The sequence below is a fragment of the Cydia pomonella genome, chromosome 28 (assembly GCF_033807575.1).
Source record: "Cydia pomonella isolate Wapato2018A chromosome 28, ilCydPomo1, whole genome shotgun sequence".
Classification (NCBI taxonomy): domain Eukaryota; kingdom Metazoa; phylum Arthropoda; class Insecta; order Lepidoptera; family Tortricidae; genus Cydia; species Cydia pomonella.
In genome coordinates, this window is record NC_084730.1 from 2,266,838 (window position 1) to 2,283,169 (window position 16,332).

General features: G+C 39.3%; 2 protein-coding genes across 5 annotated transcripts in view; one reads left to right on the plus strand and one right to left on the minus strand.

The window, feature by feature from the left end:
- The window catches only part of LOC133533050 (dynein axonemal intermediate chain 7-like), a 47,700-nt gene that overhangs the window by 12,066 nt on the left and 19,302 nt on the right, over window positions 1-16,332 (minus strand). For all 3 annotated transcript variants that reach the window (XM_061871977.1, XM_061871978.1, XM_061871979.1), the window contains 4 exons: window positions 15,585-15,720; window positions 14,705-14,805; window positions 14,381-14,456; window positions 12,059-12,144 (listed from right to left, as the gene is read on the minus strand). In XM_061871977.1, coding sequence (XP_061727961.1) covers window positions 12,059-12,144; window positions 14,381-14,456; window positions 14,705-14,805; window positions 15,585-15,720 — 399 coding nt within the window. The remainder of the gene's footprint in view (window positions 1-12,058; window positions 12,145-14,380; window positions 14,457-14,704; window positions 14,806-15,584; window positions 15,721-16,332) is intronic.
- Window positions 5-10,372, plus strand: LOC133532997 (toll-like receptor 6). 2 transcript variants are annotated; one of them, XM_061871900.1, is made up of 8 exons: window positions 5-245; window positions 938-1,065; window positions 1,614-1,753; window positions 2,434-2,605; window positions 3,392-4,750; window positions 5,198-5,331; window positions 7,960-8,087; window positions 8,993-10,372. In XM_061871900.1, exons 1-8 carry the CDS (start codon window positions 229-231, stop codon window positions 9,207-9,209), a joined length of 2,295 nt encoding a protein of 764 aa, XP_061727884.1. In that variant the 5' UTR covers window positions 5-228; the 3' UTR covers window positions 9,210-10,372. The 2 variants fall into 2 exon arrangements, with proteins under 2 accessions (XP_061727884.1, XP_061727885.1); XM_061871901.1 differs by lacking the exons at window positions 5-245; window positions 938-1,065; window positions 1,614-1,753; window positions 2,434-2,605 and adding an exon at window positions 2,698-2,759.

The following is a 16,332-nucleotide window of genomic DNA, read 5'->3' on the forward strand; positions in this document are numbered from 1 at the left end:
TGTGGCCTATTTGCTGGATAAATGTTTGATGTTTGATTAAAATAAACAACTAATTCCTATTGATAAACACTATCCACATATCTCTTGCCATCCCACTCACAGCCTTGTCTTTGACATTGATAAGATAACAATAATCGTTCGATAAAAGCTATTCAGTCATTATCACCAAAATCGTAGTCAATAATGTTGTGTTGTGGAGCGGTATCTGTGAAAATGTTATGACAAAACATGAACATTTATGTCTTGTAAGTTTTTAACCAACTTGTGTTTACATCTATAAGTTCTATAACTAACTAACGTTAACTTGTGTTTATCTTGAGTTACCTATGTTTACAAATAAATCATTTGGATTGAATTGAATTGAATATATACTCAAATAAAAGTATACAATTTGTAAATTCGGCTAGTTAGAACATTTATTGGTTAACCAATCAAATACAAAACCGCCTGGATCTGTTAGTCAGGTCGACTTTAACCTACATTATTTGATCATGTAATGTTTTCATCTGGCTGGCTTAAGGAGCCATTTGAAGGTAGATTATGTTTACTTTTATTCAAATACCTAGTGATACAGAGTATATGTTAGGGGTCGGTAAACCACTGCTCGCGAGTCGCATGCGGCTCTTTTAAGGTACAATTGATCATATGTTACCCATAAAAGTAACCCTTGAGAGTTCTTGTCAGTGACATAAGTCGAGTGACAAATGTTAAGTGACAGGTGACAAGTGACATTTGTAAACTGTTTTTGTATAAAAGTGCTTATAAACAGACAGGTATTTGGTTACAGTTGTCCATTTTTCATTTAATGATAATAGTTTTGTGGAACAAGGGTAATGTTTACAAGTCTGGGTTCTGTCAGTTGTTTTATCAAGCGTGGTGAAATAGGGTCTGAAAGAGGGCGTGGTTATTTAATAGCATGTATTTTTGCATGTTCAAGTGTAATATGCAACTGTTTGGCGATGGCATGGGGGCAGCAACCGCGGCAGCTGCAGCAGGCATGTCTGACGGGCACCATGAACGACATACAATCCTGGGTCGACCACAATGGCAGACTGAAACCCGAAGGTAACCAGTAACAACCATCCATATAAGTGTTGCTGCCGACATTACTCTCAGAAATGTCAAATTTAATATGTTTTTCCACAAAATGACGTTCATGATATTTCCTGCAGTGATGCAGTCAACTGCAGCAGTATTGCAGCGCGACAATACTGCCGATTACAAGTCAAAATCGATGTCGCTGCCCGGATTTTTCACATTTGCAGCAGTAATGTCGCGCTGCAATACTGCCGCAGAAATTCTTGTACAGTCTGGATCCGAACGTCACCTTAATTTATTCGCTGAGTGTGTTAAACTATTTTAAACAGAACATAATAATAGGTGACGGTACTCGGTTTGGTCGGATAGTGCCAACCCTAACGGTAGACACGCCCATGTCACGCCTTTCCTTTAGCCCGGACCAATCGGCAACGTTTGGGCCCGTTCGATATACCTAAACAGGGGGTTTGTTTTACAGTGAACCTTCTGTACGTAGTACTATTATTTATTCTGCGATTTTGGTTCAATTTCTGTCCATCATAATAGTATTACAAAATTTGCTGTTCATATTCCAGCTCAACCCTTATCTGTAGACGTCTCAGAGTCAGCACATCCAGTGGCGTCGCTACAGACTGAACTCGGGCAACACACGAGGGCGTCGCGAGAGATCAAAGTCTTGAGTATGGCGCGCTGTGCACTTAGAGAGGTACCGGAGGTAATACATAACACTTACTCAAACCTCAATACTCTCATCTATACGAGTAGACATCTCGGAGTCGGCACATCCAGTGGCGTCGCTTCAGTCTGAACTCGGGGAACACACGAGGGCGCCGAAAGAGATCAGAGTCCTGATGATGTGAATTTTTCTTCAAATTTTGGAATTTCTACTCAGAATCATGAGCTCTTTCGATCCTAATAGGAGAAAAAAAGGTAGAACCTGCTCACAAAATTAAGGAAGATTTTTGAAAAATGGTCGATTTCTAAAATAAATATTTAAAACCTGATTCTTACAATTCTGGACTTTCTTGGACTGATTCTACTCAGAATCATTAGTATTCTCCATCCCACCATAAAAATGTCCCAAAATGTCCGCTCCATTACGTAACGTATTTAGTGTGAAAAAGTTTTCACTTGTATGAGCGTGAAGCGTAACTGAGTGGAAACCACAATTTTCATAAAAACATTTTTAGTATCAAGATTGAATATGCTAGTGATTCTGAATAAAAAAAATCCCAAAACCAGGATCTGTGATCTTAGATATTTTTTTTTGAAAAAGCTCAAATGCGAACTATAGAGGATAACATTCGGACACATACGAATGCATTTTAGACCAAGCTAAAATAAATGTGGCTATTTTTTCTAATAAAATACCTAATTTTATATACCTCGTTTCAGGTATTTTCGTTAGAAGACCTAAACCACAACCGTCTGGCCGACACGCTTGAGTACCTGACCCTGTACGGAAATAAGTTCGACGATCTCCAATCCACCGGCGATCAGTACGATAGCTTCATCAACGCCACTGACGCCAGGGTTCTGGTGCAAGGGACGGGGTACGATACTAGAGGTAATAATAACAACCCTATATCCAACAAGATTGAGTACCTGACCCTGTACGGAAAAGGACGACAATGTCCAGACGACCAGCTATTGGTACGACAGCTTTATCAACGCCACTGAAGCCAGGGTTCTGGTGCAAGGGATGGGGTACGATACTAGAGGTAAGATTATCCCTGCTGTAAGTCAGTCTCTCTGCCTGACTGTTACTTCACGATTAAACGGCTGAACCGACTTAGATGAAAGTTAAGTTTGGAAAGATAGTTTGAGGCACGTGAAAGGACATATGACAATTTCATCAATCATCACGCAGTCAAAGTAGATGCTAGTAATTTATATGGCACCGGGAAAGGCCTAGTGTCCTTAGGGACAGCGCAACCAGGTAAGCCCTAAAATCATTATCATCAGTTATAGATCATCAGTTCACCAGCGATCGGTATGATAGCTTCATCAACGTCACTAAAGCTAGTTCTGTTGCAAGGGATGGGAAAGGTAAGCTTACAAATTGCCCACAAAAACGCACAGGCCTTTTCTTTGCCTTTTTCTTTTGTTGTGATATGACTTAAATTATATTTCGCCTGAAACTCAAGAAAAGAGCGTACTCCCATCTTAAATGCCGGCAACGCACTTACAACCCCTCTGGTGTTGCAGGTGTCCATGGGCAGCGGTAATCGCTTACCATCAGGTGATCCGTCTGCTCGTTTGCCTCCTCTACCATAAAAAAAAACTCATACGAATTAAAAAAAAAATATGTTTCTTCATAAAACCCTTGACATAAACGTCTATATCTTTTCAGCTGCATTATGGCCCGGGGGTCTTAAAGGCACTCGCTTCAAAAACCTTCGGGAATTGGACTTGAGAGCCTGCGCCATAACCACTCTAAGCACAGGGACTTTTCAGGGCATGGAAAAGCTGGAAGCCTTGTATCTGTCTGAAAACAGTATACTTTACATCAACGCCAAAGCATTCTCTGGCCTTAACAACTTAGTCCACTTAGATATGAGCAGGAACTACAATTACGATGATTTCGGAAACCATAAGACCTTCGTGCTAGAATCATTGGGTGTCATGGAAGATTTGCACAATCTGGTTTCATTGGATTTTTCTTTCACACGTCTCTCTCAAAGTAATTTGATGATGTTTAATAGTTTTGGAAAGTCTTTCCAAAGACTCTCGCTCTGTGAGACTGGGTTGACGAAGTTACGTGCTGGTATCTTTAAAAACACATCGCTTAGGTTCTTAGATGTTTCTGGAAACAATGGAGTTTTGAACCAATACGGCACGTTAAGTGGACTAGAGAACACCCTGGAAGTATTATACGCCACTAAAGTTGGTTTAGTCACCCTTGACATGTTTGAAAGATTTAAACGTTTGGAGATTTTGAATTTACAGAATAATGAGGTCAATCTTCTTTCAACAGAAGTAACAAAAACAATGGAAAATCTACAGATACTGGACTTGACTAATAATAGATTATCTACATGGATCGGTCTTAAGTTCAGTTACATGCCACGCTTGAAGTATTTATCGTTGCGGAAAAATAACATAAACATGATAAACGTAAACATGATAGAAGATTTCAAGAATTTACAATATCTTGGATTCGCTGAGAACTTTGTCATTTGCAATTGCCATACAAGAGAACTTTTTGAAATTGCTTTAAATGCTGACCAAGAACCAACAAAGCAAAGTAGGCTAAGTTCACAATACAAGGAAAGAGGTAACATGACAAAGTTTAGCAGTTATCATACAGGATTCGCGTCTTATAACGCTATTATTAATAAAAGAACAAACGTCAGTGAAGCTTGCGAAATGGATTATGATTGTGATAGAGAGATATACCAGGATAACATAACTGCAAGCTATGTGCTACTTGATTACAGCCCTACACTCTATCAATGCATGCAGTTGGTCGAAGGGGTCTACATGTCATTTTCACACCCGTTGGGCTGCGATGTGGTGTCTAGAGAAGTGGACTTTGACGTGGTTATTGATAAAGGTTGGAATAAACTCCTGGCTTTGATCGTCATTCCAGCCATCGTATTTCCTGTGTTGGTCTTCGTGTTTATGTTCAGAAAGAACTTTAGATATTTCTGCATAACAGTCAGGAATTCTGCGCTCTTGAGTATGATTAATAAGGATAAGGTTATAGATGGTGAGTTTAATTTTTTTTAATTCCTTTCGTCTTTGATGTATATTTTCCTTACATTAAAGATAACTTTGCAGTTCAAAACTCATAACCACGAAAAAGGGTACCTTTAAAATATAGTATTTGGGGGGGGGGGGGGGGGGTTTCTGTTATTATATCACATGTAACTTTATCTAAGTTGTCATCAAGATAGACTTTTAAACTCAGATCAATCAGTAGACGTGATTTTTCAAATATATGATTTGTCAGATTTGTGTAATATTTTGCTATCGGAAAAGTTTATTGTTTTAATAAAATTTATTGTAGTGTCGAGCTATATGATTCATCCACACGTAACCACAGTATATACATATAATATTTGATCGAGTTATTTCACCACCACTTTGTAAACTTTTCATAATGCGGTGCCTGTGTAGTCTTTGATCTTAAGGCAAAATTCCCGTGTAATTTCAGACTCCCGTATCTTCAACTACGACGTGTTTGTGTCGTATTGTAACGATGATCGCGGATGGATCCTTGACCAGCTCCTGCCACATTTGGAGACCAATTGCGGAGTCAGCGTGTGTCTCCATGAGAGAGATTTTCAGGTAACTTTTCTTCTACTACATCTTCGTCATTCAGGATCCTAGAATAGCTGCTACACTTCAAGATCTCATCATCATCATAAATTAAGAGCCGGGCTCTGGTCAGTGGAGTAGGCGCCAGTTCTCGCTGGCCTTTGGGTCCCTGTAAGACACATATGTATTTTCTGTTGAGTGGTAGCGTATAGCTTGCTCATGGTTTTTCCTCTTGCTCTTCTAGCTTGCATTGTGTCTTTTAATATAGTTTTAAAGAATGTGTCGTCTCTTATCAAGTGACCTATCATTTTGTCTCATCTATTCTCAATGGTTCTCAGTAGATATCTCTACTCTCCAACAATTCGCAGCATTTCCTCGTTCGTGTTTCTTTCCATCCAACGTATTTTCTCCATTATTTTCGACAGTCACATCTCAAAAGCCTCTAATCGTTTCCTATCTTTCTGCGTCATTTCATCAGACTGTATTTTCAACTTAGTCTTTGTCTCCATTTTTGTGTTCTAATGCAACACCCGCACACGAGTTGGTGCCTATCTAAGAGAAATACTTTCACGTAACTTCAGATTGTAGACAATCGTTTGCGCTAAGGCAACGAAACGCTTTTTTTCTCCCTCCCTTCCTTCTTTTTTCTTACTTTTTTATTTTTATGTTAGTGCGATAGAGACAGCGTTTCATTTCTCTGCGAACGATTGTCATATTGGTTAGGCTGTATGTAAATTAACTAAAACCATTTACCCAAACCTGTTAATATTTAGGTCATACTGAGTAACTTTCAACACAACACCGGATCACGAAAAAAAGTTGACTCTCCCATGGAAACTTTCAACGTGAGACCAGCCAAAATGTACGACGTAGCCAAATATTTTTTCCAAGTTTATTTATTTCGTGATATCGGGGTTGGCCCCATAACAAAAGTTGCTCAGTATGACTTAACCTTTTGACCGCCGTAGTCTGATATATCAGACAATCAATACCCAGCTCGTGTCGCCGCAGTCTGATAAATAAGACATTTTTTTTCATGTTTTTCTCAAGACATTCTTTACTTTAATAAAGTTTACTTTGGTTCTTTGCATAAGTAAGTCGCAGTAATTGTTAATTAAGTAACAGTGAGACTGATCTGTTGATTTTATTATATTTTCTAGTTGAAAATAAACTTTAATTATACCATTAGATTATGTATGATTTTACCCCAAGTCTCGTAGCCAAAGTCTTATTTAAAAGACACCAGTGATGTGACGATGATTGGTATTGAAATATCTACGTCGACTTTCTCATTCGATGTTTAGATTTACGACGTAAGATTTATGCATGCGACTGACCTTACTTAGCTAACCTATTTTATCACTTCGATATGTTCTTATAAAATTATGACGTAAGTTGTCTATTATTCTACAATGTCGTCCGCTGAAGAATTAATTAGAATTTTAGAAGGAGCGGACGAAAATGAAGACGAAAACGACATGCCATGATGGCCTCGCAGTAAATGATCGAGTACCTAATCCTTGTCATTGTGATCCCGATCCAAGCAGTTCCACTTTACCATTTACTCTTTGGACATTTTGATTCCATGGATGTTTTGACCCTTGGACATTTTGACACTTGGACATATTGAGTCCTTGGACGTTTTCAAAGTTGAACTTAGAAATAAATATATTTGAATTGTACTAGTGCCTACCTTCCAGGGTTTCGTGAAGTCGGTTTTTTTCATCGATGATAGATATTTGAATCGATAAATAAGGCGAGACTCTGTTATCGTGGTTCATCGGTAATCCCTACTAAGTTATTATATTCCGCAATAATAATCAATACAGACTACGCCGTCGTCTTAAAAATGAGACCGCATGTGACGTCAAAGATATAACTTAGAAAATTTTAGTGGTGTAGATTACTCGATATTTCAAAGTTATGTTAGGTCAACAAAATATATAAGAAGGTACTGTTTAGTAGTTTTAAAACTTTGAATACTATAATAATATTGAGTTTACAATATTTATTTAACAAAGAATTGTGTTACTGTGTAAAATTTTATGATTTATTATGCCAAACAACGTTGAAATTTTCATATTCGATACGTTTCTAATGTGATCAATCCTCTCCCTACTAGTGTCAACTTATCAACGAAAATACAATGAAGCCTTCGCCAATGTCTGAAATAGTAGACCGCTCATGACGTCACAGATACGAAATAAAAATAATAGTGATGTAGCAAAGTCCATCAATAAATTTGCATAGCTGGTAAAATTCACAGATTCAATCCATTAATAAAGGGACGAAACCATAAAAAAGACATTGGTAAACGTGATTTAATTATTATAATATTTTTTTTTAATGATAAGGTTGTAAAAAATGAAGTTAATCACTGTAAACTATAAACAATAAAATATTTTATCGTAAGTTATGTGGCAAGCACTACACAGTTTGTTATTACTTAGTATAGGCGGCGACACGGGCACGTCCGATGACATCCTAAGCGGCGTTCAAAAGGTTAAATATTAACGGGTTCGAGTAAATAGTTTTAGTTAATTTACATACCGTCGCGGTAATAATTTACTCCTTTTTTGCTCCTCAGGCATGCGTGGTTAGAATCTGCCGGTTTTCCCCAGTCCACAGTGTATAAAAATATAATTAGTTTTCTTGCAGGTGGGCCTCTCAATCCTGGAGAACATAGTGTCCTGTATGGACCGTTCGCGGAGCATCATGCTTGTAATTTCTAAAGAGTTCCTGCTCAGTCAGTGGTGTCAGTTTGAGATGCACCTGGCACAGCACAGGTAAGCAGCGCTGCTACTCGAATAATTCAAGTCATTTAAGATTAGTGGCGGGGCAAGACCAAAATATTATGTGGGCAAGGTACATTTAGCGAGGCCCTCTGGTGGCGCAAGAAATAACGAATATTTTTACGTTGTGTCCGAGATACAGGTACTTATTTGAGGCGCGAGGCCCCTCGGACCGCGAGGCCGTAGGCGGTGGTTCACGTCGCCCACGCCTAATGCCGCCTCTGTTTAAGATTATTCAAGAGTACCCTAAACCGGCGAGCATGTATGAGGAATGTTATGAAAGTGAAGGAAGCGAAAGACGTATGTCAGGATCGCAGCAACTGAAAATCCGTGATATCTGCCTACCCTTCCGGGAAATAAATACCTAATGATATTTCGTACAACGATTCCTTATCCAATCAAACTGTTTTTTTTTAAGTGAAAACTTCTTAGCTTGTGCACTTTTTGTGATGTGAAAAAAAAGGTCATGTGACCGACAGAGTCGGCAGATTGAAAATTCGTAAGACGGATACGTGACCTGATCGCTGCCATAAACCTAACGAATCAGTTTTAGAGATTCTAGTAATGATGATGGTGTAAGAGTCGTTGAAATTATGGATGGTTATTTTTCTGAGAGATAAACTTTTTAATGTTAAATAATTGTAATAGCTCTGAAGTGTTAAATTTTTAATGTAATATAATTTGTCATGTTTGTGTACTATAGTGCAATAAATGAATATTGTATTTTACCACATAAATGATAGTACTTTTATACTGATAATTAAAGCAACTCGTTCAAAATTATTCCCCAACCATTTCAAAATATCAAAAATGCACAACGTTAATATTCAAGTTTTCACTTCTGCCGGCACTCCCGGAGTGTAACCCGTTTTTTTTTTATAATCCTAATTCTTTCACAGACTTCTAGAAACTCGACGAGAAGACCTCATTCTAGTCCTTCTAGAAGAGATTCCACGCCGTCTGCGGCCAACTACCTTGCACTACTTGATGCTGACTAAGACCTACATAGTCTACCCGAGCGAGGCCGCCGACGGCGCCAAGAAGGACTTTTGGAGGCGGCTCGGGAGGAGTGTCACTGCTAGGAGGCCAGATAATGAGAATGACTCCCTTGCGTGACCATAGACGAGAGGGTATGGATGCAAAGAAATATGAATCTGTCAGCGAATAAATGTATGCCTGGCCTTGCATAGCAAACCCCTAGCCCATCAGCTGGCGAGGCCTACATATAAGTCTACCCGAGCGAGGCCGCCGACAATCGCTAAGAAAATTCTTTAGGAGGAGTAGAGGCCGGAGAATGAGCATGACTCACTTGCGTGACTTTTAGATGTAGTTATTATATATTAGCTAAGTGTTGCCATGTTTTATAAGGCTTAAAGTCTAACAAAAAATATGGCAACACATAAAATGTCAGTTTTTAAAATTATCTTCTATGCGGCGATGTCATGACACATCATCATATGACAATAATTTCGGTTACTTTGGTTTACTTTCACAATATGCTGTCTGGCAAATCAATCTGGCAGAAGAAAATCGTGCAAATTGTTAGTGACGTAAGATCGTCCTAATACACGTACATTTTTGACGATTTATTACTTATGTTAACGGCACCAATCATGGAACATTTAAGAGAAAATTTGGAGTGTTTTTGATATATCACCGACAACTGCAAAATTTCTACTGCTTTACGCTTTAAAAGTTGAATGTCCAATTCGTCCTTTATGTTTTCTATGTATTTAATGAAAGCTACTGTAATTGGTTTCAATATTATTAACCAAAAAAAACTGTGTTTTTTTTGCTCCAGTCATGGAATGTATGGCGCCATTCATTTTCAAACTAACACGTATGAAAAATTAAACTTAAGCAGCTCTTTGGCTTTTCTTTATGGTAAAATGTTGTCAGCGTAAATAGGTACTTGTTTTACAGGATTTGTCTATACCATCCCATTAGTGGTGCCTGTTCCATTATAGGGGTGTTTGCTATATTCTATATTTGTTTTTGCTAAACTTTAGTCATTTTAAATTAACTATTAATTGTCACATGTTTTTCCTATTTATATAAAGTAAGACAAACTGACAATCACAATATGAATTCCTAAGAATTTACCACGCGTAGTTTTAAGTGAAATTGTATATTGTGAGATAAATAAATCATATCATCATATAACGAATAAAATGTTACTAGTCACTAGTGACAATCGATGTTTTAATAGTGATATTGAATAGTTATTCGTAACGTAAGTTTTATTTTTATGTTATAAATAAATAAGTATATAGGATTTACACGTTTGTTTCATTATATGTTTAGATGAAACAGTTACGTACAGCCTTAAAATAATTAAATTTGAAATACCTTAAGAAGACAAAACTCCTTTTTCATATTAAAAATAAGAAATATAGAAAATAATAATAACGAATTACTAAATCAAAGATAATATCGGTAATCGCAACAAAAACCTGTCCAATCATGAATATTGTAACAATTTTGACATTGTATGGCTGTTCACGACGATCAACGATTACTTTTTTGTTTCATTCTTGACGCGGACACCGCACGCGCTGCACCCCGCACCCCTCAATCTCGCATCAATCGTAACTACCATTAGGGTTGATTCCAATTTTTTGAAACGCTTGTAATACGTTCTATAACAAACGTTGTCCTAAAATTTAACATTTGCCCTAAAAACGGCTTTAAATATGTTAAATTAACAAAATATATTTTGACCCATGCTTTCGCGCCCAAAACGCTCTTTGTAAATTGTATGACGTCACAGTTTACGGTTTGACACATAACTATGTACAGTCAACCAATTTGAATCTAGGCCACTATAGAACCTTGTCGCTTTAACTACTAGATACTTGACACGCATCACTCAATAAGCGCTGTCGTAGAAGTCATTATGGCATGGTTCTATAGTGGCCTAGGAATCAAATTGGTTGACTGTACATACCAAAGAGTAAAGTAAGTATATAGGTATATACACACGTAACACCAAGGCCCCCCGTTGTCTGTTCTCAGTACAAAATTTGATACTCAAGCCGTAGCCATTTAGGTGGTGGGCAAGCTGTGTATGCGTGCGTGTGGGTTTTTTAACCAACTAATAAAATCTTTTCTGTAATAATCGAGTTATTATATACCATAAAGTATTAATTATCCATTAGCATTTTTATGATTTTAATTTTAAGTGCAGATATCGAAGCTTCAATTAATCGCCCACCACCAAAATGGCTACGGCTTGAGTATTACATTTTGTACTGAGAATAGACAACGGGGGGCATACGGCGAAAACCGAAAATCGCATATTTTGGGGATCTTTCTCTTTTACTCTCTGTCGACGGCGAGCGGTGCGGTGATATAAAGCGGCCGTTGGCATCACGTCAAACAATTCTTCATCATAATAATGTAACGCCATTTACATATATCTAAGAACGGGCCTAACAGGTACTAAGAACTGTGCTAGTTCAGTTGTGTCACTCACGAATTAGAAAATCGTGCAGTCTAACGCAACTAGTTGCGACCAATCGCGCGCGTGATGAGAACTCATCGACCAATCGCGTTTGTGACGTTAGACTGCACGATTGGCTCGAATTCGTGTGCGTGACACCGCTGTATTGACCCCATTCTGGCCTAAGGCCCGTCCCTGATGTAGTATGTCAATGTGTAAATAAATAAATAAATATTATAGGACATTATTACACAAATTGACTAAGTCCCACAGTAAGCTCAACAAGGCTTGTGTTGAGGGTACTTAGACAACGATATATATAATAGGTATATCAATATTTATAAATACTTAAATACATAGAAAACACCCATGACTCAGGAGCAAATATCCATGCTCATCAGCTCATCACACGAATAAATGCCCTTACCAGGATTTGAACCCGGGATCATCAGCTTCGTAGGCAGGGCCCACTAGGCCAAACCGGTCGTCAAAAAGCTAGCTATCGTAAAGCTAGTATACTTACATGTTGAAAGTAGCACATTGTTTCTGAGACGTTTGGGCTGAGGCGGCACTATCAACAGATCCAAGTTCAACGTGCCTCCGCATATTCTATAACGAACAATCAAAAAAATTAAGGCGTAAAACCCATGTAGCGGCCTGGCGCCACTCTGCCGCGCGGCACGGCGACGGGGCGCCACTCTGCCGCGCGGCACGGCGACGGCGACGGGGCGCCGCTCTGCCGCGCGGCACTGCGACGGGGCGGCGGGAACCTTGTACAGTCAGCATCAAAAGTAGCGGATCAAACAACGCTTCAAAAGTATCTACCATTCTATAACAGCTTAACAAAAAGTGATGGTTCTATATTATATGAAGACTGTAAAAGATATGCTTTAGAATGTGAATTTTAGAGAGTTATCTATTTTTGGAAAAGTTATCCGGAATATCAGATACTTTTGGCGCGTTGTTTCGTCCACTACTATTGATGCTGACTGTATGACGATGTAGGTAAGCGGCCCAGCCTGCGCTCACTATGCCGCGGCACCGCGCGGTGCCGCGCCATGGGCACAGAATAAATAATAGCACTACCGTGCAGAAATTACACTTCTTACCGGGACGAATCATGCTGTCCCTTTCTAATGTATGGCACTACCCCTATCGGTTATTTAGGGTTGTCAAAATTCAAGCCACTAGCTAGGCACGCAAAGGGACGTCAAGTTGTTGCAACCCTAATAATTGCTCGGAGAAATGCTGATTCAAGCCACTAGCTAGGCACGCAAAGGGACGTCAAGTTGTTGCAACCCTAATAATTGCTCGGAGAAATGCTGAGCCGAACGGAACCGAGAACGACCGAAAGGAGGAGTGTCGCTCCAGTCCATAGACCCGGTCAAAGCGGTTTACCTACACCGCGATATAAAACTTGGCACTGCGCCACCGCCGGCCCGCGCCGCGGAGCGGTGCCACGCCGCTACGTGGTTTCTGCGCCTAACACGCCACAATATTGCTATAAATATTGTTAATATGAAATTGTAATATGTACAAAATAAAATAGAGCGTGGTAGAAGTTTTGTATGTAAAAGATTTACTGACAATATTCTTCTCTTTGTATCACAATTTCAGCACCTTCAATTCTTGTCTTATAATTATTTATATAAGAATTCAAGTCTTCAAAGGTCTGAGGTCTTTTTTTATTAAGATTATATTTGACCTCTGACACTTACATCTCTGGAGAATTTTAGTATTTGTTGTTTATATTTTTTATAATAGTATCTAATAAAGTATCTAATATTTCATTGCTTCCACATTCTTCTTCTTCTTCTTTTCATCCTGTTACCCCCTGCTGGGGTGTAGGGCTCGAACCATTTTCTTCCACTGACTCCGGTCCTGGGCAGCTTGGGTAACCTCCTCCCACCCCATCCCCAATACACCCAACTCTTGCTCCACGGAACGGCGCCAACTAGATTTAGGGCGACCATGTTTCCGTTTTCCGGGCATCTTCCAAGTCAGGGCCACCTTGGATAGGTGGGTGTCAGGCTTCCTGAGGATATGCCCTATCCAATGCCATTTGCGCGTTTGGATCTCCTTATGTACGGGTGCTTGTCCGGTTATTCTCCATAAGTGAGTCAAAGTCAAAGTCAAAGTCAAAATATTCTTTATTCAAATAGGCCTAGCAACAAGCACTTTTAAATCGTCAAATTTTACAAATATCATCTTAATCTAAATATCAGAGCAATTTATTGATGCAGTTATTATTGTTCTAAATTGTGAGCGTTTGTGATCAAGTTAGGCCAAAAAATTTGCAGATTTTGCCTTAAGCATTTGTTCACAAACACTTGGAGTTTTGTCATTAGGTCTTTGCGGACAAACCAGGTTTCGCACCCGTACAGTAACACGGCCTTTACATTGGAATTGAAAATCCTCACTTTAGTTCTTCTCGTCAGGGTAGAGGAGTTCCACACAGGTTTAAGCTGGCTGAATGCGGCTCGGGCTTTGTTTATTCGTGTTTCAATGTCAGCTTCCGTTCCTCCACTCTGGTCGACAATACTGCCCAGATAGCAAAAGCTAGCCACTTGTTCAATCTGATTTCCCTTGATCAGCACAGCTTCCACATTAGTAATTGTATTTTGTATTTTTTGGTTACTTATATTTCTTGTAAAAATCTGACATGTAAAAGTGCCCCTGTGGCCTATTTGCTGAATAAATGTTTGATGATTGCTCGAACCAATGGCTTCATAGGCAGTATCCGGAGGAGTTACATGCGCGTTGCCGACCCTAACCCCCTCCCACCCTCGTTGAGCTCTGGCAACCTTACTCACCGGCAGGAACACAACACTATGTGGTGGGTTACCTGTATTTCCTAAGATGGACTTCGCCAGTTCTTGTTCTTGTCATACATTTCTTAAGATACTTTTGAAATGCCAATTCTGGAATATAAATATTTAATAGTCATTTAAAAAGGTTTTGATGTTTGTCGATGTATGCTTGTCATATTTTCTAGGCCCCCACTAGAGACCTTTAGGGCCTCAGGTGTCTATTATTATTAATTATTATCTTATATTAGAGTGTCAAAGACGTCTGGGCGCACCTTTACGAACAGTATACCGTGGGCTCGAATAACCCGACAGATTTTAACCACCATAAGGCGCAAAAAATATAATAAAATATCAATTACCATTATTTTCTCCAATGAGGGTTCTAGGGTCTGTCATTAATGGGGGCTCCGACATGTTTAGATTATCAAGTTCTTCTTTTTCTTTCTCGTTCTTTGTGTATCTAAAACATAAATAAATACGTATATTTACACATTACACACATCGATCTAGCCTCAAACCATAGAGAAATAAAAAGTAATAGAGTGCTCACTCCATACATCAATTTTGGTACCAAAATGCTTATTATTTATGCAGTCGACATCTAGCATCGAGTAGCGGAACTCTCAGTACTGCTACTCGACAATAGATATCGCGGCAAACAAATAGTCTAATGCTCAACGATTTTCCGCTAATATTATAACCAGAGTAAGCGTAGGGGTTGAAAATAGAGTTCCGGTTAGTAAATAATTTTGAATTATCATAAGAGTTAGAACCATTTAAAAATTAGTATACGGCCCTCCTGAAGATAAGCAGTCACCGTAGCCTATGGACGCCTGCAACACCAGAGATATCACATGCGCGTTGCCGACCCTTTAACCCTTTACCAGGCTAAGGGATATATATTTCCCACATGAAGCACTTCAAACATGTGTTCTATTTTCGATGAGTAAGACTGACATTCCATTGTCATTTTTGAACTGTCATTGTCAGCCTGGTATAGGGTTAAAAACCTGTACACTCCTTTTTTGAAGAACCCCATACTGTAGCCCCTCGGGAAAACCTCGAAACTCATTCCACAGCCGAATCTATAGTTAAATTACCTAAAATTACAATCGTTAATATCTAGAGGGGAAAATGGGGACTACGTATGTATGAGGAAGCGGCCGTCCCCTTTCCTCTAAGTTGAGTACAAGTAGGTACTCAAGTGTAGGTACTCGTATGAATATCAGTTGGACGTACTGGTTGGCCTTCAAGAAATTTTCGACTTCTTTGATCCTGGCGTTGATTTCTTTGTAGAACGCAGTCCGGATAGCGTCCTGCTCCGCTTTGATCTTCAGCATCTCCATGTGCTCCTTCACCATGAACACGAACAGGTCTGAAAACAGGTCAGGTTTATAAACATTAGATACAATTAGGATTTTTAAATCAAGAGTGACTTAATTAGGTAAATTAATTATTCTATTTTTGCAAAACACCAAACTAAAGGTTTGCGAAAGAGCCATGGAACGCAACATGCTTGGGGTGAAAAGGATTGACCAGATCCGAAACACTACGTTGCGCAAAACAGGCATCGTCGACGTTGGGGTCAAAACCGCCAGGCTAAAGTGGGACTGGGCAGGCCATGTACGACGTATGCGTCCATAGAGGTGGGCTAAACTAGCCACGGAGTGGCTGCCACAACGTAAACGCCGGCATGGTCGGCCTAGGAGGAGATGGTGGGACGACCTGGACGCATTTCTCAGCCTGGACGGATGCTGCAGTTATTCGAGAAGGTTGGAAGTCGAGGGGGGAGGCCTTTTCCCAGTAGTGAGATACTTTATAGGCTCGTTAAAATAATGTATTAAGTAGAAACGTCTGTGAACGATGCCATTAACCTAAAAAACAAATTAAAAACTAGGTTCATAAATTTTTCTTTTTTTTGAAAATTTCACCGCACCACATTGAGCTCTGGCAACCTTACTCCCCGGCAGGAACACAACACTATGAG

Bases quoted from the DNA above. Each gene is read 5' to 3' on its own strand.
- LOC133532997 (XM_061871900.1), top strand. The intron at 1,754-2,433 runs GTAATACATAAC...ACCTCGTTTCAG, and splicing joins CACTTAGAGAGGTACCGGAG to GTATTTTCGTTAGAAGACCT. The intron at 5,332-7,959 runs GTAACTTTTCTT...GTTTTCTTGCAG, and splicing joins TCCATGAGAGAGATTTTCAG to GTGGGCCTCTCAATCCTGGA.